Raw genomic sequence first — 27,211 nt, 5'->3', positions numbered from 1 at the left:
ATTGGCAGAAATCAGCTCATTTGGCCTGAAAATGCTTTTAAGCGCATGCATATAAACTTACACTCTTGATTTCTGGCTAAATAAAAGCTGTTGCAATGATATTTCCATGCTGAACTGAGTTGTTCTGGGTCAAATATGAAGGCAAACCCACTTTCCATTCAGTGTTTTGCTGCAATTGGCAGAAATCAGCTCATTTGGCCTGAAAATGCTTTTAAGCGCATAAAAACTTACACTCTTGATTTCTGGCTAAATAAAAGCTGTTGCAATGATATTTCCATCCTTAACTGAGTTGTTCTGGGTCAAATATGAAGGGAAACCCACTTTCCATTCAGTGTTTTGCTGCAATAGGCAGAAATCAGCTCATTTGGCCTGAAAATGCTTTTAAGCGCATAAAAACTTAAACTCTTGATTTCTGGCTAAATAAAAGCTGTTGCAATGATATTTCCATGCTGAACTGAGTTGTTCTGGGTCAAATATGAAGGCAAACCCACTTTCCTTGCAGTATTTTGCTGCAATTGGCAGAAACAAGCATATTTGCTCATTCGGCCTGAAAATGCTTTTAAGCGCATAAAAACTTACACTCTTGATTTCTGGCTAAATAAAAGCTGTTGCAATGATATTTCCATTCTGAACTGAGTTGTTCTGGGTCAAATATGAAGGCAAACCCACTTTCCATTCAGTGTTTTGCTGCAATAGGCAGAAATCAGCTCATTCGGCCTGAAAATGCTTTTAAGCGCATAAAAACTTACACTCTAGATTTTTGGCTAAATAAAAGCTGTTGCAATGATATTTCCATTCTGAATTGAGTTGTTCTGGGTCAAATATGAAGGGAAACCCACTTTCCATTCAGTGTTTTGCTGGAATAGGCAGAAATCAGCTCATTTGGCCTGAAAATGCTTTTAAGCGCATAAAAACTTAAACTCTTGATTTCTGGCTAAATAACAGCTGTTGCAATGATATTTCCATGCTGAACTGAGTTGTTCTGGGTCAAATATGAAGGCAAACCCACTTTCCTTTCAGTATTTTGCTGCAATTGGCAGAAACAAGCATATTTGCTCATTCGGCCTGAAAATGCTTTTAAGCGCATAAAAACTTACACTCTTGATTTCTGGCTAAATAAAAGCTGTTGCAATGATATTTCCATGCTGAACTGAGTTGTTCTGGGTCAAATATGAAGGCAAACCCACTTTCCTTTCAGTATTTTGCTGCAATTGGCAGAAACAGGCATATTTGCTCATTCGGCCTGAAAATGCTTTTAAGTGCATAAAAACTTACACTCTTGATTTCTGGCTAAATAAAAGCTGTTGCAATGATATTTCCATGCTGAACTGAGTTGTTCTGGGTCAAATATGAAGGCAAACCCACTTTCCTTTCAGTATTTTGCTGCAATTGGCAGAAATCAGCTCATTTGGCCTGAAAATGCTTTTAAGCGCATGCATATAAACTTACACTCTTGATTTCTGGCTAAATAAAAGCTGTTGCAATAATATTTCCATGCTGAACTGAGTTGTTCTGGGTCAAATATGAAGGCAAACCCACTTTCCATTCAGTGTTTTGCTGCAATAGGCAGAAATCAGCTCATTTAGCCTGAAAATGCTTTTAAGCGAATAAAAACTTACACTCTTGATTTCTGGCTAAATAAAAGCTGTTGCAATGATATTTCCATGCTGAACTGAGTTGTTCTGGGTCAAATATGAAGGCAAACCCACTTTCCTTTCAGTATTTTGCTGCAATTGGCAAAAACAAGCATATTTTCTCATTCGGCCTGAAAATGCTTTTAAGCGCATAAACACTTACACTCTTGATTTCTGGCTAAATAAAAGCTGTTGCAATGATATTTTCATGCTGAACTGAGTTGTTCTGGGTCAAATATGAAGGCAAACCCACATTCCCTTCAGTATTTTGCTGCAATTGGCAGAAACAAGCATATTTGCTCATTCGGCCTGAAAATGCTGTTAAGCGCATAAAAACTTACACTCTTGATTTCTGGCTAAATAAAAGCTGTTGCAATGATATTTCCATTCTGAACTGAGTTGTTCTGGGTCAAATATGAAGGCAAACCCACTTTCCATTCAGTGTTTTGCTGCAATAGGCAGAAATCAGCTCATTCGGCCTGAAAATGCTTTTAAGCGCATAAAAACTTACACTCTAGATTTCTGGCTAAATAAAAGCTGTTGCAATGATATTTCCATTCTGAATTGAGTTGTTCTGGGTCAAATATGAAGGGAAACCCACTTTCCTTTCAGTATTTTGCTGCAATTGGCAGAAATCAGCTCATTTGGCCTGAAAATGCTTTTAAGCGCATAAAAACTTACACTCTTGATTTCTGGCTAAATAAAAGCTGTTGCAATGATATTTCCATGCTGAACTGAGTTGTTCTGGGTCAACTATGAAGGCAAACCCACTTTCCTTTCAGTATTTTGCTGCAATTGGCAGAAACAAGCATATTTGCTCATTCGGCCTGAAAATGCTTTTAAGCGAATAAAAACTTACACTCTTGATTTCTGGCTAAATAAAAGCTGTTGCAATGATATTTCCATGCTGAACTGAGTTGTTCTGTGTCAAATATGAAGGCAAACCCACTTTCCTTTCAGTATTTTGCTGCAATTGGCAGAAACAAGCATATTTGCTCATTCGGCCTGAAAATGCTTTTAATCGCATAAAAACTTACACTCTTGATTTCTGGCTAAATAAAAGCTGTTGCAATGATATTTCCATGCTGAACTGAGTTTTTCTGTGTCAAATATGAAGGCAAACCCACTTTCCTTTCAGTATTTTGCTGCAATAGGCAGAAACAAGAATATTTGCTCATTCGGCCTGAAAATGCTTTTAAGCGCATAAAAACTTACACTCTTCATTTCTGGCTAAATAAAAGCTGTTGCAATGATATTTCCATGCTGAACTGAGTTGTTCTGTGTCAAATATGAAGGCAAACCCACTTTCCTTTCAGTATTTTGCTGCAATTGGCAGAAACAAGAATATTTGCTCATTCGGCCTGAAAATGCTTTTAAGCGCATAAAAACTTACACTCTTGATTTCTGGCTAAATAAAAGCTGTTGCAATGATATTTCCATGCTGAACTGAGTTGTTCTGGGTCAAATATGAAGGCAAACCCACTTTCCTTTCAGTATTTTGCTGCAATTGGCAGAAACAAGCGTATTTGCTCATTCGGCCTGAAAATGCTTTTAAGCGCATAAAAACTTACACTCTTGATTTCTGGCTAAAGAAAAGCTGTTGCAATGATATTTCTATGCTGAACTGAGTTGTTCTGGGTCAAACATGAAGGCAAACCCACTTTCCTTTCAGTATTTTGCTGCAATTGGCAGAAACAAGCGTATTTGCTCATTCGGCCTGAAAATGCTTTTAAGCGCATAAAAACTTACACTCTTGATTTCTGGCTAAAGAAAAGCTGTTGCAATGATATTTCCATGCTGAACTGAGTTGTTCTGGGTCAAATATGAAGGCAAACCCACTTTCCTTTCAGTATTTTGCTGCAATTGGCAGAAATCAGCTCATTTGGCCTGAAAATGCTTTTAAGCGCATAAAAACTTACACTCTTGATTTCTGGCTAAATAAAAGCTGTTGCAATGATATTTCCATGCTGAACTGAGTTGTTCTGGGTCAAATATGAAGGCAAACCCACTTTCCTTTCAGTATTTTGCTGCAATTGGCAGAAACAAGCATATTTGCTCATTCGGCCTGAAAATGCTTTTAAGCGCATAAAAACTTACACTCTTGATTTCAGGCTAAATAAAAGCTGTTGCAATGATATTTCCATGCTGAAGTGAGTTGTTCTGGGTCAAATATGAAGGCAAACCCACTTTCCTTTCAGTATTTTGCTGCAATAGGCAGAATTCAGCTCATTTGGCCTAAAAATGCTTTTAAGCGAATAAAAACTTACACTCTTGATTTCTGGCTAAATAAAAGCTGTTGCAATGATATTTCCATGCTGAACTGAGTTGTTCTGAGTCAAATATGAAGGCAAACCCACTTTCCTTTCAGTATTTTGCTGCAAATGCCAGAAATCAGCTTATTTGGGTTGAAAATGCATTTAAGCGCATAGAAACTTACACTCTTGATTTCTGGCTAAATAAAAGCTGTTGCAATGATATTTCCATGCTGAACTGAGTTGTTCTGGGTCAAATATGAAGGCAAACCCACTTTCCTTTCAGTATTTTGCTGCAAATGCCAGAAATCAGCTTATTTGGGCTGAAAATGCATTTAAGCGCATAGAAACTTACACTCTTGATTTCTGGCTAAACAAGAGCTGTTGCAATGATATTTCCATGCTGAACTGAGTTGTTCTGGGTCAACTATGAAGGCAAACCCACTTTCCTTTCAGTATTTGGCTGCAATTGGCAGAAACAAGCATATTTGCTCATTCAGCCTGAAAATGCTTTTAAGCGCATAAAAACTTACACTCTTGATTTCTGGCTAAATAAAAGCTGTTGCAATGATATTTCCATGCTGAACTGAGTTGTTCTGGGTCAAATATGAAGGCAAACCAAATTTCCCTTCAGTATTTTTCTGCAATATACAGAAACAAGCATATCTTCCAAATAAGCTCCATTCTGCCTGAAAATGCTTTTAAGTGCATAAAAACTTACACTCTTAAATTTGGCTAAATAAAAGCTGTTGCAATGATATTTCCATGCTGAACTGAGTTGTTCTGGGTCAAACATGAAGGCAAACCCACTTTCCCTTCAGTTTTTTGCTGCAATAGGCAGAAATCAGCTCATTTGGCCTGAAAAAACTTTTAAGCGCATAAAAACTTATAGTAATGAACTGTGGCCAAATAAAAGCTGTTGCAATGATATTTCCATGCTGAACTGAGTTGTTCTGGGTCAAATATGAAGGCAAACCCACTTTCCCTTAAGTATTTACTGCAATTGTTAGAAACAAGCATATCAGTTCCATTTGGCCTGAAAATGCTTTTAAGCGCATAAAAACTTACAGTGATGAATTGTGACTAAATTAAAGCTGTTGCAATGAAATTTCCATGCCGAACTGAGGGAAAGTGGGTTTGAAATTGCTTTTAAGCGCATAATAACTTATAGTAATGAACTGTGGCCAAATAAAAGCTGTTGGAATGAAATTTTCATGCTGAAGTGAGTTGTTCTGGGTCAAATATGAAGGCAAACCCACTTTCCTTTCAGTATTTTGCTGCAATATACAGAAACAAGCATATCTTCCAAATAAGCTCCATTCTGCCTGAAAATGCTTTTAAGTGTATAATATCTTACACTGATGAACTTGCAACTCTATTAGGCGCTTAATAGATTTGTAGCTGATTCAGAAGATATGCTTGTTTCTGACAATTGCAGCAAAATACTGAAGGGAAAGTGTGTTTGCCTTCATTTTGGCCCAGAACTACTCAGTTCAGCATGGAAATATCATTGTGACAGCTTTTATATAGCCACAGTTCATCAGTGTAAGTTACTATGTGCTTGAAAGCATTTTCAGGCCAAATGGAGCTGATTTGGAAGATATGCTTATTTCTAACAATTGCAGAAAAATACTGATGGGAAAGTATGTTTGCCTTCATATTTGGCCCAGATCAATTATGTTCGGCATGAAAATATAATTAGCACTTCCGGCTACATGTTCAAGTGTCCTTGGGCAAGACACTGAACCCCAAGTTGCTCCTGGTGGGTCAGGTGAGCACCTTGCATAACACCCACCGCCATCGACGTGTGAGTGTGTGTGTGAACAGGTGAATGGGACGAACATTGTAAAGTGCTTTGGATAAAAGCACTATATAAGCGACTATTTACCATTTACCATCATTGTAAGTTATTATTCGCTTAAAAACATTTAGAGGCCCAATATAGCTGATTTGGAAGATATGCCTGTTTCTGACAACTGCAGCAAAATACTGAAGGGAAAGTGGGTTTGCCTTCATATTTGACCCAGAATAAGTCAGTTCAGCATGGAAATATCATTGCGTACCTCATATATATACCTCAAAACGCAACCCCGCCTGGATAGGCGTGCTCTGAATCCCACCTCCCTCTCCCATCCCAGTTCTCGATCAGTATCTCGATGACTCTCCCCGCTTTATCTGTCAACTGGGCGGTTTGGAATAGAGAGTCAAAGGCATGGCACGGGCCGACGCATGTCACTCTGGTTCCCTGATACTGTGTGTTTTCTTCCTACTGAAAAGAAGACATTGTGTTCTTGATTTTCGGATGTTTTTTATAGGAGTTGTATAGTCTCTGATGCAGTTTCTGATAAAGTTTCCCTGGTTCTCAAGTTGATGTTTGCAGGCTGGCCAATAACGGTGGTTTAAAGGGCAGCTGTCCAATTGTTGAGGAGATTTTCCAGATTATAGACAGCACCCAGGAGACCCTGAGACAGCTGTATGGAGTGAGACTGTTATCTTTGAGTTGAGCATATTTTGGGGGGATTTATTGAGTTGAAACTAAGGTTAGGGACAGCCCCCAGGAGGCCCTGAGACAGCTGTATGGAGAAAGATTACAGTCTGGTAGATTTTTGTTACGGTAAAGATGATTCCCTAATTATAGTGGTTGAGTTTAAAGACAGCCCCCAGGAGGCCCTGAGACAGCTGTGTTGTTTTGGAGTCAAATAGACTTTGACTTGAATACATTATCTTGTGTTGAAATTAACTTTAAAGACAGCCCCAGGAGGCCCTGAGACAGCTTTTTGTTAAACTGATAGAAGTTTGGATGCCCCTGATTGGGGGAGGATTTTCAGAGTGTTCCTGTTAGCACTGGGTGAGTTCCAATTGGTTGGGATTAGGTACAAAGATCAACTGGTTAGGATTAGGAAACGATTATGGTTAGCGACATCAGAGCTAGTTGGAGTTTAAGCAATAGTTCTAGAGTGTGGTTAGCGGCCCAGCGGCCCCGCTGGGGTTGCTCAAGTCCCAGGGTGTGTCTCATAGCCAGTTAGTTGTTAGTTTAGATCAGGGTTCTCAAACTCAAATTACCTGTGGGGCACAGGAGGCAGAGTCTGGGTGTGGCTGGGCTGCATCAGGTATTCCACAATAAAAGCTTTGTTAAAAAATCTAATCTTCTCAAACATTACTACTAACAATTCATTAACTTTAATGGGTTCTTCTGAACAAGAAAGGTTCTTCTGAACATGGCTTCTCTTGCCTACTTCTTGCTTCCAGAGACATGGCAGCGCTTCCTCTGAAATAGCTGAGCCACATTTGGCTTGAGGTAAGAAGCAGTTGAGACCCTCAGTATGGCTCAACAATGATTGTCAGTAAGTCTGGACCTGTACTTGGACTTATTGAAGTTATAGAAAAACTATTTGCACAAATATGTGCTCAGGGGAGCCGGGGTCAATTTTCTCAAAATTTGCCCAAGCTTGTCTGCTTTTCCACTCACTTCCCTGAAGTTTACTTTGAGGTCAGAGTTGCACTGCAGGTCAATGAGCTCCATTTTAAGCACAAGGAGGGGCATCTTGCATATTAAAGAAGAAGGGGTCATGTCTTTCATGATGACATGAAGATCATAACATTTGTAGATGGTAAAAAGTACCAGGATAGCGAGCGCAAAAAAAGAGCGACTGCTACCAGGCCATTATCAGCTGGGACAGTGGGACACCATCATTTATTTACTATATAAAACATTGATATGCAGCCATAGAGGCGTTATTTACTGACTTTAATTTTCTATAATAACCCCATGGATTCAGCGGTATGTCCTACCCAACACCGATGTTCCGTTGACTATATAACTGAGGAGGGTAAGCCCCTGATGAGGCTCCAGCCTGACTCCGAAGCACGACGGCGGGCAAGAGCTGGCTGAATGGCCCCATTAAAGGTCCACACCCCTTAGTGACGACGTCAACGGAACATCGGTGTTTGTCGTTTGTGTTTGAAACATGCTCATTTCAAACACAGTAACAAGTAGTAATTCTATGACTATGTGATGTTACACATAGTCTGGACCAGTCCTAGCCGGACCAGCTATCATATTTTTGAGCAAGTTAAAGGTGAAAGCCACCCCATGGCCTTTAAAATTGTAATGTTAGAGATAAGCTAGTGCATTTTTAAGCTAGCTTTGAAAGCAAAGAATTTGTGCTAAATTTTTGTTTTAGAACAGCATCTTCTCGAAACTTAGCCATCATGAGCTGTTCGACCCTCCCACCGAGAAGAAACATCAAATAGAGGGGTGAGCTTCTGTTAGGAATTAAATGGCTCTTTTGCTCCGTTTGAGTGTTTGCATCTGTGTTCGGAAATGTTCGAATCTGCTTGGCTATTGGAACCATTAATATACAACCAAATGTTTCTCCTTCAGGCTGAGGTCGAACAAGTGATCTAAGGATTCTTGCTGAACAACTTGCAGTGCTCTGCTCTACCAACTGAGCTATCGAATGGTGAAAAGCAACCTGTTCTGTAGTCACAGTTTCTCCTCTGAACATGTCCAAAACACCCAGATTGAGGTGACTTTATCCCCAAAACATCTCACATGAGCTGTCAATCAGATGTACTCTCCCAAAGAGAACCTCAACATCTTAAGCTCTGCCACCTCGAGCTCTGCCTCACGTCTTTTCTTCAGTGCCACAATTTCTAAGCCGATCAACATCGCTGGTCTCACCACTGTCTTGAACACCTTTCCTTTCATTTTCGCTGATACTCTTTAGTCACACAACACACCTGACCCTTTTCTCCACCCGTTCCAACCTGCCTGCACTCGCCTATTCATCTCTTTTCCACACTCTCCGTTGCTCTGACCCGTTGACCCTAAGTACTTAAAGTCCTGCACCTTCTTCACCTCTGCTCGCTGTAACCTCACTGTTCCACCTGGGTCCTTCTCATTCACACAAATGTATCCTGTCTTACTGCGGCTAAGCTTCATTCCTCTGTTTTCCAGAACAGACCTCCATCTCTGTAGATATTCCTCCACCTTCTCCCTGCTCTCACTACAAATCACAATGTCATCTGCAAACATCATAGTCCATCGCGATTCCTGTCTAACCTCATCTGTCAGCCTGTCCATCACCAGAGCAAACAAGAAGGGGGTCAGAGCTGATCCTTGATGCAGACCCACCTCCACCTTGAACTCCTCTGTCACACCTACAGCACCTCACCACTGTCTTACAGCTCTCATACATGTCCTGTGCCACTCTAACATACTTCTCTGCTACTCCAGACTTCCTCATAGAATACCACGGGTCCTCTCTCTGCACCCTGTCATACGCTTTCTCTAAATGTACAAAGACACAATGCCAAACTCCCTATGACCTTCTCTGTACTTCTCCATCAGCATCCTCAAAGCAAATACTGCATCTGTTGTACTCTTTCTAGGCATGAAACCATATTGCTGCTTACAAATGTTCACCTCTGCCCTTAGCCAAGCTTCCACTACTCTTTCCCACAAGTTCATTGTTTGGCTCATCAGCTTTATTCCTCTGTAGTTGCCACATCTCTGCACATCTCCCTTATTCTTAAAAATGGGCACCAGTATACTTCTCCTCCAGTCCTCAGCATCCTCTCACTTTCCAAGATCATTCATCAACTCTTCAAAGTAATCCTTCCATCTTCCCATCACACTCCTGGCACGTGTCAATACATTTCCATCCTTATCTTTAATCACACTAACCTGCTGCACATCCTTCCCATCTCTATCTCTTTGTCTGGCCAACCTGTACAAATCCACCTCTCCCTCTTTAGTGTCCAACCGAGCATACAAGTCCTCATATGTTCTTTGTTTGGCCATTGCCACCTCTACCTTCACTTTACGCTGTATCTCCCTGTACTCCTGTCTACTCTCTTCAGTTCTCTCAGTGTTCCTCTACTTCTTAGCTAACCTCTTTCCCTGTATACACTCCTGAACTTCCTCGTTCCACCACCAAGTCTCCTTGCCCACTTTCCTCTTTCCAGATGACACACCGATTACCCTCCTACCTGTCTCCCTGATCAAATTAGCTGTAGTGGTCCAGTTATCTGGAAGCACCTCCGAACCACCCAGAGTCTGTCTCAGCTCCTCCCTGAAAACTACATGACATTCTTCCTTTCTCACCTTCTTTCTGTTTCAACTACTATAACTTTTCTTTTTAAATTTCCACCACTTTGTCCTCTGCTCTGCCTTTGTCCTCTTCATCTTCCTCACCACCAGCGTCATTTTTCACACCACCATCCTGTGTTGTCTGGCTACACTCTCCCCAACTAATAATTTACAGTCACTGATCTCTTTCAGATTACAATGTCTACACAAGATGTCGTCCACCTGAGTGCATCTACCTCCGCTCTTATACATCACCCTATGTTCCTGCCTGTTCTGGAAGAAAGTGTTCACTACAGCCATTTCCATCCTCTTTGCAAAGTCTACGACCATCTGTCCTTCTGCATTCCTGTCCTGAAGACCAAACCTGCATATCACATTCTCGTCACCTCTGTTCCCTTCACCTACATGTCCATTGAAATCTACACCAATCACCACTCTCTCACCTCTGGGAATGCTCTGTATCCACAGTCACTCAGTAACAAATAATAGTGGTTTAAGTTTTCCAGATTGGGTGTGAAAAGCTAAGAGTAAGGCTCTCAAATGAGTCATAACTACATTTAGGTGTAGGGTTTATTGGTAAGCTTGAGTGAAAGATAGCTGCTACTCCTCCACCTCAATCTGTGCTTCTAGGAACATTATAATTAATATGACTTGGGGGGTTTGACTCATTTAAACGGACATATTCGTCCTGCTGCAACCAAGCTTTAGTCAGACAAAATAAATTGAATAGATGATTGTTTATTAAGTCATTTACTAACAGAGATTTAGTTGAGAGACATCTGATGTTTAATAATATGCATTTTATCGTAGTAGTCTTAATTCTTATTAGGTTATTATGATTAATTCCTCTTTTTGGTTAATGTAATTTAATTGGTTGGGGAACAGATGCAGGCTTTTGGGACTGACAGCTGTAAGAACAATGCAGAGAACTTTGTAGGACTGCATCTCTGCATCCCAAGCTCAACTCTGGATTGTCACACTTTTGGTTGTCTAATAAAACCAGACACATTTCTTGATAAAAGAGCTGCACCATCCCAAGTAGTATAGATCCTATCTCTCCTAATAAGCCCAGGTTTTCCCCAAAAAGGTTGTGTGTGTAAATAAGAAGCAGTGTAAAGTGCTTTGAGTGCAAATACATAGAAAAGCGCTTTATAAGTGCACACTATTTGTAAGGGACTGTTTTTAAGGTTGGACCCAATAAGGTGCTTGACACAACAGCTCAGTTAAATAAAGTTTATTATAAAATAATATAGTTGGCAAAGCAGGATGGAGATGTAGTAAGTCCTCCAACTTGCTAGGTGGTCCTGAACTCCTGCTAGTGTGAGTGGGGAGACGAACAGAGTCTGTAGGAGAAGCAGGGGTCTTATGGGGAAGAGTGGAGCATGGTCCTGGCAGTGTAGATAGATCCTTAGATGCAGTGATGATTTTGTGTAACTTGAAGAAAGGGAAGGAAAATGGTGGAAGGAGTGTCCACTGGGGAAGATGTAGTTGTCTAGATCCGTAACACAGAGGCAGGGCCTGTTAGTGAATGTGTGGATTGTAGCCGTGGTAAATGTCCAATCCCTGATGTGAAAGAACTCCAACATCCCTTGACACAATATCCAAAACACAAAGTGCACTAGGCCAACAATGGTCCTTTTGCGGAGTAAGAGGCTGTTGTAGGTGGAGCCCTTGCACCTTGAATGGACTGTGTAACTGCAGGTGTGAGCCCTAAGCTCTCCAAACACTCCGGATCAGGGGCCAAGCCCACAGGCGCTGGCCTATGAGCGGAAAATATTGGATCGAGCCATCCACCTGTGAGAGTGTGTCTCTGTGCCACTGGAGTCTCCCTGGTTCCCCGACACGAGCTTAATCATTGTCGGGAACCAAGATGCATTTGTGCGCGATGAGAGAAGGCATCCACTCCAAGAGGTGGATCATCCTGCGCGTTCATGGCAAACCACAGAGGGCACTGTGCTCTCTCATAACTCCCACAACAGCTAAGCGAGTGAGGGGTTTAGTCTCCATTCACTCTGAAGAGGTCTGCAGCCTGGTTCGGTTTCCCTGGGATGTAGATTGCTTTGATGGAGCGCAAGTTTTTGTGGGTCCACAAGAAGAAACCTCTGGCTGTTTTGCCTGCTCGAAACCGGAAACTCGGCCAGAGGGGAGAGTCTTTGTCTCTCGTGCTAGCTGCCATAAATGTCTCCAACCATCTTGTTGGGGGCAGGGGCACCTCTTGAGGCAGGGAAATCTACTTCCGGACAGCAGATCTCTTCATTATCTCTGGAGGGCCCTGGAAAAGAGCACCTTAGGCGGGCAGGAAGCAGGCAGGGGAAAAGGGGTGAAGTGTCGGTGTGCTGACGGTGCCTCTTGCTCGCCTTTGTCTACTACACTTCTAATGGGAAGAGGGGAGAACCAGGAGGGGAGCCGGCAATGGAGGGAGCCTGCATTGCGCTCATCCTCTAGGCAGGGAGGGTCCGGGGCGCCCAATGCTTCACCAAAGGTTAAATGCAAACGTTTCACCCAGCAAGCATCATCATCATCATACTAGGTCCTCAAGTGCTCAGGGCCAAGGCATGACTCGCAGTGGGCGTGGAAGTCGTCTTCCATGATGTAGCCGGTGTCGCAGGGACTTTTAGAGCGTCCCTGTCTTTGTGTATAATTCTACACCTGTGAGGTCCTGAATGCACTGCAGGTGCTTTTACCCTTCCTACACATAGTGCACACTGTATGGGTTTATCAGTCGAAGCATCAAGGATGTTCTCAACCTTGTGTATCCTCTGTCGACAGTGATTGGCTGGGGCTGCTCTTCCACTCTCCTTTGTTGGCCTCTTTCATCCTAATCCCATTCAAAGATACAGAAGGAAAGCTTTGAAAAACATATCGTACCCCGCTCTGGGGTAAAGCCACAGGTAAATCTTCACATGAAGTGGGCGTAGCCGTTTGCAAAATGTCTTACCACAGACTTTTATGGCCTAAAAGCTTCAGCATAGGGATACCTGTGAAAAACAAACAAATGCAAAATTTTGAAAATAATAATAATTGTTAATACAATTATATTAATATTTTACAATATTGTTGGTAATATCATGGACTACTATCCCACCTGACTAGCTGCTAGAAAAAGTTTGAAAACCACTGTCCACTTTTGTATTTCTATTTTCTTTCTTTGGTTTTATTCAATGTAAATTTTTTAAATGGCATACAACACACAAACAATTAAGACCCATTGAACATCCGCTCAAGAAGATAAGTACTTAAAAGTATCCTTGAAAAACAGACATCTTAATGATTCTGAATTGGCTGCATCATTGAATAAAACAAGGAGAAGCCAGTGTTCCAATTGGATTGAGGTCTGGACTTTGACTAGATCGTTCCAAAACCTTGTTTCTTTTATTTTTCTGTAATTCAGATGTAGATTGACTGGTGTACTTCAAATCATTGTCCTATTCCATGACCGAACAAACTTTTATGAGACCGTGGTAGCCAGCTCCATCTCCTATGCTGTAACTGACTGGACCAACAAATAAAGATGGCTGGTTCTGTTCTGGGGCAGAAGCCTGACCCTCTGCATGTTGTATCTGAAAGGAGATTGTTGTCCAAACTCCTCTCAATCCTGGACAAACCCTCCCACCCACTCCACTGCCTGCTGCCTGCACAGAGGAGCACTTTCTGCCAGAGACTGATCACAGAAACGTGTTAGACTAAATAGACTAAATAGTCAAAATGGACAAATAGTATTGTTTTTATTTCATTTATGTTTACTCCTCTAGCTATGTTTTTTCTTACTTTATTGATCAGTAGTTTGTACTTGTACTTGTCTACTGTCTTGGTTTGGTGGAAGTTTTTTCCTTTCTTTTCTACTTTTCATGTGCCAAACAGCTGTAACAAGGCAACACAATTTCCTCATTGCATCGACAAAGTTGTTTGAATCTTGAATCTTGAAACCATACTTGTTCAGCTTTCTTCTAATATTTCACACGCTCAGTGAGGCCTGTAGGGTCTGAGATTTAGAGATGTCTGATGTTTTTTTGTATCTCTCTGAGAATTGCATGGTCTGACCTTGGGATAAATATGCTGGGACGTCAACTCCTCGGAAGATTTAGCAACGGTTTTAAATGCTTTCCCCTTAATAATGTAAAACATCAGTCTTTGTAGATCATTGGCATTCAAATTATTTAAAAATGGTTTTATAACCCTTTTCACATTGGTGTGCAGCAACAGTTGCTTCTCTAAGACCATTGCCAGAGTCACACTAGTCTGTGACTCTGACATTAAACCATGGCTATGAGGTTAGTTGTTCCTCTGTAATGTAAAATGTACCAAGAAAAACTCTTGCAATCCGTTTTTTACTTAAGTAAAGGTAGTGAAGTATTGGCAGTAAAGTAAACTCTTAACATAACAAACGGATAAGTACTTATTGTTCAGATAAGTGGATTGTAATGTATTAATGTAAATGCATTCCTTTAATAATAGCGATGAATAAGTGAAGCTATTTCTAATTCCTTCACACAGTGGTGAATACTTAATGTATAATATGAGATTACATTTATTTGTTGACTTTATTGTGTAATATCAATACAACCTTGCAAAGTTCCAAAACACGATTTTCGAAAGGAAGAAAGAGACGCTGCAACAACATACGCGCGAGAGTATTTTAAGAGTATCGTCTGTCATTAAAAATTTTCTCCTTCGAGCCGGATTTGAACCAGCGACCTAAGGATTCCAGCTGAATTACCTACAGTCCTCCGCTCTACCAACTGAGCTATCGAAAGGCAAATTTTTCAACGTTGGGTAGAGATGAAGTGGGTTGTCCATTAATAATCTATGTCCGGGTCTTTTTATCTGAGTGTGGACAATGAACAATCACGCTTAACACAGGGCATGCTTCTCCGCAAATATACCTTCACTACAGGACAAATACAGAAATGTTGCATACAGATGAAATACATGAAATCAAAGCAATTTAAAGAGTAAAGGAATGCATGAATTAAATGATTACATAAAGTCTGTGTAAGATTACATAAAGTCAAGACATAGAGAAGTGTCTCACTCTTCTCCACCACCCTATCACATAAGACACATAGACACATAAGAGATTAAAGACCTACGACAAGAGGACTCACTCCTCAGCTGTTTGGTGGCTCAACAACAGCTACTAGTCCATCAGAAACTATGCGTGCACTAATAAATCAGCAATAATTCATTCAATATAAGTCCCTCTACTTGGATATTTCTGTTTTAGTAGCTGTTGAATTGCAATTGTTTATTTACAACAGAAAAGAAATTCACAGCAAAACTCTGAACTCGCATGAGCCAACACAGTGCCTTAGGAACCTGAAATTAATTGTTACCCCAAGTTAGTTTTTAGCAGGATTCGAGCCTGCACGGGAAGATCGAATTGGATTTTCATCGGCCATGAGAACCAACTCTATTAATTTCACGTCAGCGTATAAATCATCTCTTGCAAATAAACGATCTTTGGCGAGTAAAATTATTGCACAGCAGTGAAAACGTGTACTGCAGAGGAAAGTATAGGGAGAAATAGTCATGGCGTTAGAGCTGTACCTGGACCTGTACTCTCAGCCCTGTCGCTCAGTTTATATTTTCGCCAAGAAGAACAACATTCCATTTGACTTCAAGAAGATTACTCTGTTTGATGGTGAGTTAACGTCCACACACAGACAAAAAAAAACTAGTCGCCATCATTTTGTTTTAACGTCATATTTGCTACAGAAACACAAGCACACACTATAGGATATGAGCGGCCTTGTGAGCTACTTAACTTCTAACTACTGCAAACAGCATAGTCGTGCGATACTCCCCAGCAGTGTCTTTTTAGAATGTAATATTATCTTTTATTAAACATTGTTTGTTTAGCTACATACTAAAACTACAAACAATGCTATACCATAAAAGTAGAGTTTGTTCATTTTTATTGTATTTTTTTCAACACTTTTTAAACCACTGCTGAAGTCCTTCAAGCAATGCAAGTTAAATTTGTTTAATGCTGAAGTTGTAGTCAGTTCTTTAATGAACACAGCACTTTTTTTTTGGCTGCTGTTCTGTATTATTTTGTTATATGTATCCCATAGACACTGTCAATTAGATTTTGAAGTGGTTTGAGCAAATGGTTTGTAGATATAACCAAACCAGAGTTCTCCCAAGAGTAGAACTGCTGTAGAAACTACTGTAAAACTAGTTTTCCCAACACTGAACACTAGATGATTACGCTGGGGGAATAATTTTTTCATTGTGAAAATTATATATATACCTTTTGACATAAACTAGGAAATACCTGAACAAAGGTGAACTAAAAGGTTACAGATGTAACAAGACACTGGGGATGTTTTTTGGAATCTGGTAGGCTAGTTAGTCTGTAGTGATTTGGACATTTTCAAAATGCCTAAGATTTACTCCTGTCTCAAAACTCTGATTTAATCAGTTGTAATAGGCCATGTCATACCATCCAGAATGTCATGACTTGGTGCAGCACTTTAGATTATGCAGACTAAAAGTCTTCTTGCTGCTTATAACCATGTGTTATTTTCAGGTGAGCAGTATGGAGAAGAGTTTGGGAAGATTACCTTGATCAGAAAAGTCCCTGCTTTGCGAGATCAAGACTTCTGCCTGGGTGAAAGGTAATTATTAAAATGTTTATCACTGGTGAATCTTGTATAAACCCACAGGTTCTATGTGGTGATCATGGTGTCCTCTACAGCATTGCCATCCTCCAGTACCTGGCTGAGAAGTTTAAGACTCCAGACTTCTGGTATCCAGCCGACCTCCAGCAGCGCGCTCGTGTCAATGAGTACTTGTCATGGCAGCACAGCGGCATACGGCCACACGGATCCAGGGTGTTCTGGCTGCGGGTATGTTTACAGCACCTATCCTGTTCTCTTGATTACTTAAAGTCTGAGCTTTTCCATGCATCTGCTAGGGAAGGATGTCAGCTGGAGGGAAAGTGTCAGCTCAGTGTTGTTGTAAGTTGGAGCTGCTGATACAGGTTTCCTGCTACTTTATGGCTTGTCCATAACTGTCATTAATACAATCAGAGGTAAGACGTCGAAGGAAAAACAAAGTACTGTTAAAGAACTTTGTTTTTCATTTTCTTGGGTTAATGTGGCATTAACTAGGATTACTGTTTTAAGTGAACAACACAAAAATAAAGGAGGGAGTTAATGTTCTGGGTTTTACATTAGCCACAGACACCCCCCTTTGTCCAATAAATAAGTCAGTCTTTTAAAAAGGTTTAGCCGTTTGCAAAAACATAGTTTCTTATAAGGGGATGCAACAGAAGGGAAAAGCTTCTACGGGTATACTTATACTAGCAAATTCAGGTTTCTTAAAAGCAGGAAGAGGACCAACATGAGGTCTGTGTAATACAACCAGGTCACCAGTTTTGTGAAGCTGTACAAGCACAGGGATCCAACAAGAAATAATAAAATGTAATCTGTCTGAACCTAACAGCAATATGATATCATCTGACATTGTACTGTCAGCCAAGTACACATTTCTCTTGCTACAGTGTAACTGTTTTTAGTCACGATCAACTTCAGTTAATCAAACCTGTTTTTCACCGAATCACCTGGAGCTGAATGCAGCAGTGTTCTCTGTAAATTTAAAATAAATATGAGGCAAATCACTTCACTGAGAACGAAATCATAACATTTGATACAGTATCAATATATCATTTTATATCGGCTTTAAAGGAGATAGTTTACATGGCAATACTATACTTTTTGGGTCAAAATCAAAGCATCAGAGACAGAAAGTCAAATATGGCTGCAACAAGCTTAAAAATACTACATTCTGCATTTACCACGATGAGATCCAATCACATATTTTATCTCTCTGTCCACATCTGTTATCGTGTAGATACTAATGATCACTGACACTGAGTGACAAATAAGACAAATCAGTGAGAAAACTCAGCAATAAGATAGAGGACAAGAAGAAAATGTGCTGCTCACAAGCTGAAGCCTCTGACCTTTGTTCTACTCAGTCTGTTTCAGGAAATGACTGTTTAAAAGCCTCATATTTCTTGTTTTCCTTGGCTGTCTTTCAGTAAAAAAACATTCATCCCATGGTCTGTGCAGTGATTATATCAGTGTTAATCTCCTGAGAAGTGACAACATGACTTTGGATAATAACAAGCTTGCTAGCACAATTGAACAGGGTTTTATTTCATCTGCACTTCCACAGATTCATACAAAGATCTTTTGTGTTTGTGCTGTAGCTTATGATTCCCAAGGCTCTGGGTGTGGATGTACCAAAGGAAAAGATGGATGCAGCAATAGAGGATCTAAACTGTTCCCTGAAACTAATTGAAGAAAAGTTCATTCAGGACAGGCTTTTCATCGCAGGAGATCATATTTCACTGGCTGACCTGGTCGCCATTGTGGAGATCATGCAGGTGAGCACTGAGGTCTAGAGTCAGAGGGCTAATAAAGGGCTGTGCCAGTGTTTTTTGGACATTACTGTCAAAGACTTTAAAAATATTATCACAATGTTCTGTTTGTACTGTCTGTTTAGTATTTAATTCAGTGTCATCATTAAGTAAGTTTAATAATATAAACAGAATAAACATGAGGAAATTAAAATCTCTGAATGAAGTTAATTAATATAATCTGTAATTACACTACTAAAAAAGTTCAGGATATTGGACTTTCAGGTGAAATTTATTTAAAAAGTTCATGCTACAGTGATAATATATTATGAAAGTAGGGCATTTAATTTAGAAGCATGCCATGTTAAGTTCTTCATCTCAAACAATTTATTGAAACAAAATCTAACAACAGATACCACAACAAAAAAGGTAAATGTCTCAATAACTTGTCAATTATTAGGTGCTGTCTTGGTCTCATGATGTCAAAATGTGAACCGCGTGATGAATCGGACTGTTTAAATACAAACTGTCATTGAACCAGAACATTTAGTGGTCGATCTGTGGATCCACCGTGATCCATGAATCCCGCTAATCACCTTGTTAGAGAACAGCATGTTATGCAATATGTACCAAAACAATGAACAGTTGGACATGTGCATTCAAAAGCTAAGAGAAGGTCAAATGAAGTTCACCTATAAAGGTTATAGTGGATTCTGAAATTTCACCCAAAAACTTGAATATCCATTTGAATACCTTCGAATACCTTTTTGTGAGTAGTTTAAAATAGAAACATACAAAAGGAGCTACTAGTTCCTATATATGCAAATTGATCTAGACCAGCTCTACTGCTCCTTCCAGTCCAGATTATGAACTTCTGCAACATTATCTCCCATGTGATTCAAACACATGTAGATGACCCTCTCTCCCTGCCCTGTTATTGTGATGAAAAATACAGTTGTGTTTCATAACATCTCATTCTCTGCAGCAATGTGGTATTAGAAGTATTTTCTGGATAGACTGGTATTTCAGCTCCAGTACTGTGGAAAGCTTTCTAAAGCTTTTGTGTCAACAGAGATTTGCTGAAGATGAGTTACAATCAAATTGCTAACTTGTTGTTCTGCATGACTTTGTTTGAGCTACTTTAACAAGTCCTTATAGTGGTATATAGTATATATCTTAGCTTCCGTGCAAGGTGCTCAATCAAGTTCAATGACTTGCCAGAGTACACTTGGACATGAATCATGCACTGTGATTAGTGGATGTCTTCGTTAGTCAAAGACACTTGCCTTATATGCAACTCTTTCATTATTTTATCTACATCTCACAAGAGAATCAAAAGTCTTCCATGTCCATAGCGAATAAAGTAGCATTGTTGAGAAATGATACAGTTCAGTGGACAGAAATGTTGGCTGATTACAGGCTTTTCTTCTGCTCCTTTGTCCCACTGACAGCCTGTGGGTGCTGGCGTAGATGTGTTTGATGGGAGACCCAGGCTGAGCGCATGGCGGGACAGAGTTCAAGCTGCCATCGGAAAGGAGCTCTTTGACGATGCTCACCAGACTATCCTGGGAGCCCAGAAGAGTGTTAAGCTGATGGACGACAGCAAGTTGCCCTTGTTTAAGCCCAAAATCCTCAAACGCTTTCTGTGAAGAGGAGAACACCAGCTCTGTTCAATTTTGCTTAGTAAAGTTCATGCTAACACTTGTTATTCAGTCTGTGATTTACAGTGTGATTGTAATGTGTACCTGGTCTAACATTAATAGATTGGTATAATTCTGCCACCCAGTGGGCAAAACCAGGTCCTTTTTATTTACATAATGTTTTATTGCTCAGTGTACTTTATATTAAAATACTTACAAATAATTAAGAACACTGCAAAACAAAGGAAATCTATGAGGCAGGCTCAGTAATTGAACATTTCTTGAGATGTCCTGGAGTTTTGTTTTGTTTTTTGAGATTGTGTACTTGTTATAAAAATGTTTTCAGCAGAACACTGCAGACTAAATAAATTTGTGATAATGAGTAAAATACCAAGAGGAGTAAGTGAAAGTGTGAGAAGTCAAATACTTATTTTAAGCAAAAAGGGGTTTGGTCAGCGTCCCATAATGTTTGGACCAAAGGTCTCTGAGGAGTGGGTGATTGGTACACTCTCAGATAGGAGCAGGTGGATGCAAAACACAATGAAGAAACAAAAGTGAACACAGCAACAGAAGATCAATACAACCCCTTTTCCAAAAATGAGAAAATTAAATTCATTCATTGGAATTTATTTTTGATTGTTAATAATACAAATACAACAACTCAAATGTTGAAACTGGAAAATTAAACATTTTGGGACCGGGACACGTCACTACCAATGAGGTTAATTGGTGTAAATGAGCTCTTTGTCAGTCAGTCTTGCTTATTTGAGCAACAAAATGTCCAACCACATTCTGCATGTGCTTCAACCTGGCTCAGTAGGAAAAGAATGTGGGTGCTAAATTAGCACCTGCCTGCATTCCAGACCTGTCACCCACTGAAAGCACTTGGAGCATTATGAGGTGAAACATGGTGAAGGAGGGACTAGGCAGGCAGCTGAAATTCGTATTCAAACTAACAAGTGATCTCAACATTTCCCAAACAGTATTGTAAAAAGAAGAGGGAATGCACCATTTGTGTAAATGTTCCTTGGATCCCACTGCATTTCTTGTTGCATTAGTAATAGAAACGTCAAATAGTGTTTGGTATATATAAACATATGTAGATTTATAATAAAAAAATAAATAAAACAGAACTTATGGAACATTAATTAATTTTGTTAGATATCAATGCAGTCTCATTATTCAATACATAAAAATGAACAATAGATTATTTACTGTCAGTTGTATTTTTGATATAGCCTAAAAGGCACCCTCAACTCATCCATCATCATGTGGAACCAAGCCTTCTCAGCACACCACACTAAAGAATGGAATTATAAAATGGAAATTGAATAGTAGACCTACTGAATGATACTGTCGTTCATTGGCTGCTTGATGTTACACCAGTCTGTTAGTAGGTTACCTATATCAACTTTAATGGTAACATTTTTTTCAACTTGAACCTGGTAAAAACAATTAAAAAAGGTTTCACAGTTCTTTTGTTTTCCTTTCACGTCATTTTTGATTTGGACTTCCTGAACATGATACAGTAAACAACAGTTAGTTTCCAGAAGGAAGCTTTTTCTTTAAACTGTTTCCTTGACTGAGTCAGCTTCATCACACCCATCAGGTGCCTTTTATCTTATTTACCGATTATAATCTTTAACCCTTTGGTACATTATGCTAGGTGAAGTAGAACAGAAAATTAGAATTACAAAAAAAAAAAAAAAACAACATCAAAAACAAATATACCAAAAATGCTGTGCACCCAATCAGTGGTGAGAGAAATGAGGTAATTTGGTGATATTTTGGGTGTTACGGCACATAGAGATAAGAGCTTTTGAGCTTTACACAGAAAGCTCTTAGCTAAGCTAGTTTATAGTTTAGATAATGTGAACTGAACAACGGCTTTCGGCTTGGCCCTTCAGGAGTCGCCACAGCGGAACATGTTCTGCATGTTGATTTGGTATGAGCTTTACACAGGACACCCTTCCTTCCACAACGCCCCCCATTTTATCTAGGTTTGGGAGCGGCACCAAGGTGGAGCCACACCTGGTTGGGTGCGATTCAACCCTGTGGCCCTCTAGATCCCAAACCAAAGCCCCCAATTTAGATAATGTGAACAGTATTTGTAATTTGTGCTGTTAAATCTCTCCCTGTTTATTGGGCTTATATAAAGTATTCACTCATCAGGCTGCACATGGGATTGTGTGTGAGAAACTCTTTTTAAGTCCAGCCACACATTCTTAGTTGGATTGAGGTTCTGGGCTCTGTCTCAGCCATTCCACAACATTAACTTTGTTGTCTTTAAACTGTTTCTGTGGAGTTTTGGCTTCATGCTCCGGCTCATTGATTCGCTGGAAAACTCCTCATTCTCAGTTCTCTTCCAGACTGCATCAGGCTTTCTTCTAACTTTTTTCTACATTTTAATGCATTAAATGTACCTTCTAGCTTGACAAAGCCTTCCAGTACCCACTGCAGAGAAACATCACTACAGCATGATGCTGCCACCCACCATGCTTTCCGATGGGAAAAATGTGTTTGTGATGATGTGCAGTGTTTGGTTCTGCCAAACAGAGCCTTTAGTCTGATGATCAAAATGCTGAATTCTGGTATTGTCAGACAAAAAAATCATCTTGCAGTTTACTTAAGAATCTCCCACATGCATTAGGCAGATATTCCATTTTGCCACACTCCAATAAAACTGGTAAAGAACCCAGCAACAGTTTTTGTATGTTCAGTCTCCCCCATCTCATGTGCTGAACCTGTATGACACATAAGTGTCTTTGGTGCTTGTCTGACTAGTCTCCTTCTTGTACAGTCACTCAGTTTTTGAGGATGGCCTAAGAAATATCTTTGTATCCATGCCCTGACTTTTGCTTTTTAATAACATTTTGGATTTGAGAGTTGATTTGAGTCTTAGATTTTAGATTTTGTCTTTATGATGTAGATTTTTGCCAAAATACAGATTCACCAGGTGTATTTATATTACAATCCTTTGAACATATTCACTGCACTCAGTCTATCTCCATTTAATTATCTGTGTGAATATTGTATTTTTAATTAATTTGTGAAGATTTGTTTTTACTTAGTCATAAGTCTTTTTCTGTTGATCAGTGTCAAAATTATACTGACCACGATTCAGTTTTGTAAAAATAAAAAGGAGGAAACTTCCAAAGAGGTTGTATACTTTTTTGATTTTGCTTCTGTTCTTCTTTGGCCAAACTATACTCTTGTTCGTTTGTTTCTGTGTGACAATATTAAACATAACTGTTCCAGTCAATTTGACATTTCCTTATTCCAGTTTAAAAAGCAGCATAAAGCTAGTTAGTCAGTCAGTGTAGTGGGAAGGGTTGCATTTGTTTTTCCCGTAACCCAACACAAAACGACCGGAGGCAAAGTCCACACATTTTATGGTTGAGCCTGTGTGTATATAAAGAGTACAATATCAAGCATCACTCACCTTACTGATACCTGAACAACTCTTCACGTTTACCGGACTGCTGCTATACATGGTGAGTCAGACTTGTTTGTTTTAACTCTGCAGGGTATTTAGTGGATACAGGACATTCAGATTTTAAAGTGCTTACTAAACAAGAGTGAAATTCTTTTTCTTTCCAGATGTTCATGATGAAGACTTTATCAATCCTCTCTGTTGTCTTCTGTGCTGCTCTGTCCATCAGGGCCACAACAGGTCAGGCAAAATAGTGACATCTTCTGATACATTTCTTGTATGACACTAACTTGTACGAACTGACTGAACTGTTCTTTCCTTCAGGTGTTCCTGCATCTGTGCAACAGGAGGACAAACCTACACCAAATTTAGGTAATTTGAACTTTTTCTTTTCTTTTTTTTTTCATTTTCTTTTCTTTTTAAAGTTGCTGAGTCACAATATTACGGACTATACTTTTTTTAGTAGCCCAAACCACAAGTTAGCCTCTCCCGGGTTCCCACAAACAGCCAATGCGATTTTTCCAGAAAATAAGCCCTGTTGTAAACAGAAGTTTAATATAAAATACCTTCTTTAATGTCCTGTTGAGTTGCAGTGGAGGCAAGGTAACAGAAAAAGGAATTTTATATTAAAAATGCTGCAGCCTTGGAAGATATCTGCTTAACATGGGTAATTTGGAAGTACGAAATCTTGTATTGTATTTAGATAAAATTGTTAATACATTTGGAACTTTACTGTTGTTTAAAGATGTACTCATAAAATTGTGAACTTATACTTCATCTCTCTTCAGCTGTACATTATAATGGATTCTCCTCTGTTTCTTTGTGAAATGTGGCTAGAAGTTTCCTTTAATGGACACAGTACAGACTATGCTATGGGTTTAAAATGGAGAAATACTGGAGTCCATAAAGAGAACTAACTTATTCTTTTAATCTACTGTCATTTGTCACATTAGCACTGATGCAGACAAATTTTGTGATTCTAACAAGCTGTTTACTCTCCACTTTGTGAGTAGTGACTAGCTAGTCAATGATAGCTCTGAATTTGCTCAACCTACTGACCCCGTGTTGTTGGGTTTTACAGATGTTGATTCTGACACTGCTGTTCAACCTCGAGGTAAGAAAGTCACTTAAAACACATTCACAGTAACACACTGAACCACTGCTGCTGCTAGAGAATTGCTGACTAAAGTCCCTTAAAGCTTATTAAAGCTTTTTAAATTTCCCATTGTTCCAGCTCGTGTCCAATTCTGCCTTGATGGTTGGCTTAGTTTCCGTGGTAACTGTTACTTCTTGTCTAACAATGCCGATACCTGGAGCAATGCAGAGGTCAGAATAACATAAATTAAGAAAAATTGACCACTACTTGATTACAGTTGATTATTTTTTTAAATGTACCAAATATAAAAGGCTTCCTTTTGCTGCAGAGCTTCTGTGGAGAATTTGAAGCCAGTCTGGCCTCAGTCCACAACATCTGGGAGTATAATTTCATCCAGCAAACAGTCAAGACTGGTGGTCACACTCTGGCCTGGATTGGAGGCTACTACTTCCAGGTTTGTTTGACCATTAGAAAAACCTTTGATCAGACCTTTATTATTATGACTCAACTGCAAATACACAATATCTTAATATTCTACCAACAATAACAAATTGTTACGATTAAGCAGCATAAGCAGCATAACTTACGCTAATGTGGAGGTGTGCTATGAGAGAGACTCACAGAACAGCACTGAATAGTTCAGAGGCACTTTGAGGAAGGCTCTCCCCTGTGTGATCAGAGAAGATCACACCCTGTGCATCATATCCCATTAGCATGTGATGTGGGACCTTATATATGAGACGCCACAGGCTTTGACACAGCATCAGTATAACATAAGATAAAGCAACAAACAGATTAGCGATAGTATCATATAAGAAAAACCAACATAAAATAAACAATTGAAAAAGAAGAATGTTTTGATTATAGATATTAGGAGGAATAGGCAAACAGAAAAGTTGAATTTTAAGACAGCATATAGTAGCTCAGCAAATCTTCGTTGTAGGTTTTTTGTTTAAAGTTAATTTAAACCCCATATTTATTTTAAAAAATTATAAAAATTTCTAAAAGAAAATACTACTAATACTACTAAAAAGTTTAAATAACCTGTCAGAAAATGTATGTGCTCTTTTTGGTTTTTGAACCTTTTTTGAATCATGGTTTTCAAACTTTACACAAAATCACTTTAAACATATAAGTCTACATTTAGAAACAGTGGAGTGTATTGGTGATTTCCTTCAGGGTAACTGGAGATGGGAAGATGGTTCCCTGTTCAACTACCACAGATGGCAAACAGAGAGCCCCGCTCACAATTATCAGTGCATACAGCTCAACTCTCAAGGTGAGAACAGAAAACACACATCCACTCCTTTATTGGTCATGGTGAGAAAAAAAAACTGAACATAAAGTCAGCACAAAGACAAGAGTGCCAGGCCTCTTCCTGCTGCTAACCTTGATTGACATTTATTTACTGTTACTGATGACAGTAATGATGGTGATGATGTTTTTTACAGAATCCAGAGGATGGTCCAATCAAATCTGCGATGTGCACCTCCCATTCGTGTGCCAGAAAACTCCAGATTGCTAGTTACCACAGTTCTTCTGACCTCTAAAAACACACACTAACGCTCTCCTTTTTAGACCTCATGTCACTGTCACGCTTATCAAAAGTATGAACTAGTTATAGATGTTGTGAGTGGCGTTTGTAATCATTGCTACTGTATTATATCTGCCTTTATCTCAGTGTATTCTTTACAATAAAATCAATACTTTTAATTATGAGCTCTTGTTCTTCTTCCTTATAAAAATGAATGAATTAAAAATGATTAAAATGTTTAAATTTGAAAGTGATTAACTTTTGTGTCCATGTTGTGGAAAATTATCATTTCCTCGACCAAACTGTTAAAAACTGTTTTACACCCGTATTTTCCTGTCACCTTACCCCTGTCTCCTAAAAATTATGTTTCTATTCAACTAAAGGTTAGCACCCCCTAATGACTATAGAGTTGATTTTAAATGGAATTTGCTTGCGAGGACCAAGAGCCTTCCATCACGACACCCCATCATGATGTACCAACCACAAACAGGCCAAAGACCAGTTGCTCCATTCAGAGCAGCAACAACCAGAAGACACATGATCAGGCTTACAGAACAAAAAGGTTTGTTCAAACAAATATCCTACAAACAGAGCATTTTGAGGTCATCACCTCCTTGGTTCCTTATAAATTATTCTACAGTTTTACAATTCACAATTTGATTTCAGTGTTTAAACTTTGGCAAGAGCAGGCTTACAGGTTTGTTGTCAACGGCTGACATATCTCTAACCAGCGTCTCACGCAGTTCCTGTTAAATTGCACTCGAAGCACCAACCTACAATAACAGTAGCACTGACAGAATTACCACAGAAAGTCAGAAGTCACCAATTGAAAGACAGGAAAAATCTCTGTAGCCAACATGGGACTTTTTGAGATCAACATGGTGCCAGTGGTCCCCCCCAGCAGTTAACAATGTGATCGCAACTTAAAATCCTATAATGTAGCTTTTAAATTACATCACCAACTGCTACTCTTGCTCTTGACCTTTTTACTATGGCTGCTACATTATACTGGTGAGGAATAGGCTGCCTGTTGGACCATAACTATGGGTATGATAACAACTGATAGCTCACCATTCAGTAGGATCACAACGCTTGAATTAGTTGCTACACCACAAGTCGTTGAATGACTTGAGAGCAAAAATTTGGAGACATCTTTCCCG

General features: G+C 39.4%; 2 protein-coding genes, 1 long non-coding RNA gene and 1 other non-coding gene across 4 annotated transcripts; 2 read left to right on the top strand and 2 right to left on the bottom strand.

Moving 5' to 3' along the window:
- Nucleotides 1–11,199: 11,199 nt before the first annotated feature.
- On the bottom strand, nt 11,200–13,273 carry LOC137124302 (uncharacterized). Its single transcript, XR_010913941.1, has 2 exons — nt 12,919–13,273; nt 11,200–12,798 (listed from the first exon to the last, which is right to left on the bottom strand). It is a non-coding gene; the product is annotated as an uncharacterized lncRNA (long non-coding RNA).
- A 1,374-nt stretch (nt 13,274–14,647) lies between these two features.
- On the bottom strand, nt 14,648–14,734 carry trnay-gua (transfer RNA tyrosine (anticodon GUA)). Its single transcript is given in 2 exon segments — nt 14,648–14,683; nt 14,698–14,734. It is a non-coding gene; the product is annotated as a tRNA-Tyr (tRNA).
- Nucleotides 14,735–15,461: 727 nt separating this feature from the next.
- LOC137124301 (glutathione S-transferase theta-3-like) lies at nt 15,462–20,382 on the top strand. Its single transcript, XM_067499154.1, has 5 exons — nt 15,462–15,621; nt 16,513–16,600; nt 16,681–16,831; nt 18,199–18,375; nt 19,800–20,382. Exons 1-5 carry the CDS (start codon nt 15,510–15,512, stop codon nt 19,995–19,997), a joined length of 726 nt encoding a protein of 241 aa, XP_067355255.1. The 5' UTR covers nt 15,462–15,509; the 3' UTR covers nt 19,998–20,382.
- Nucleotides 20,383–23,396: 3,014 nt separating this feature from the next.
- Nucleotides 23,397–26,230, top strand: LOC137123984 (snaclec coagulation factor IX/factor X-binding protein subunit B3-like). The gene is made up of 8 exons (XM_067498515.1): nt 23,397–23,482; nt 23,589–23,661; nt 23,746–23,793; nt 24,503–24,535; nt 24,656–24,747; nt 24,846–24,971; nt 25,697–25,796; nt 25,969–26,230. Exons 1-8 carry the CDS (start codon nt 23,480–23,482, stop codon nt 26,040–26,042), a joined length of 549 nt encoding a protein of 182 aa, XP_067354616.1. The 5' UTR covers nt 23,397–23,479; the 3' UTR covers nt 26,043–26,230.
- Nucleotides 26,231–27,211: the final 981 nt, after the last annotated feature.

Source organism: Channa argus, chromosome 3, assembly GCF_033026475.1.
Source record: "Channa argus isolate prfri chromosome 3, Channa argus male v1.0, whole genome shotgun sequence".
Lineage (NCBI taxonomy): Eukaryota > Metazoa > Chordata > Actinopteri > Anabantiformes > Channidae > Channa > Channa argus.
This window is presented reverse-complemented; position numbering and strand designations above follow the sequence as displayed.

What these genes read in the sequence shown, in the direction of transcription:
- LOC137124301 (XM_067499154.1), top strand. Translation starts at nt 15,510, where the DNA reads ATGGCGTTAGAGCTGTACCTGGACCTGTACTCTCAGCCCTGTCGCTCA. An exon ending in GAAGATTACTCTGTTTGATG is followed by an intron (nt 15,622 to 16,512) that starts GTGAGTTAACGT and finishes TGTTATTTTCAG; the next exon opens with GTGAGCAGTATGGAGAAGAG. An exon ending in CCAGGGTGTTCTGGCTGCGG is followed by an intron (nt 16,832 to 18,198) that starts GTATGTTTACAG and finishes TTTGTGCTGTAG; the next exon opens with CTTATGATTCCCAAGGCTCT.
- LOC137123984 (XM_067498515.1), top strand. An exon ending in TTGGAGGCTACTACTTCCAG is followed by an intron (nt 24,972 to 25,696) that starts GTTTGTTTGACC and finishes GATTTCCTTCAG; the next exon opens with GGTAACTGGAGATGGGAAGA. An exon ending in CATACAGCTCAACTCTCAAG is followed by an intron (nt 25,797 to 25,968) that starts GTGAGAACAGAA and finishes TGTTTTTTACAG; the next exon opens with AATCCAGAGGATGGTCCAAT.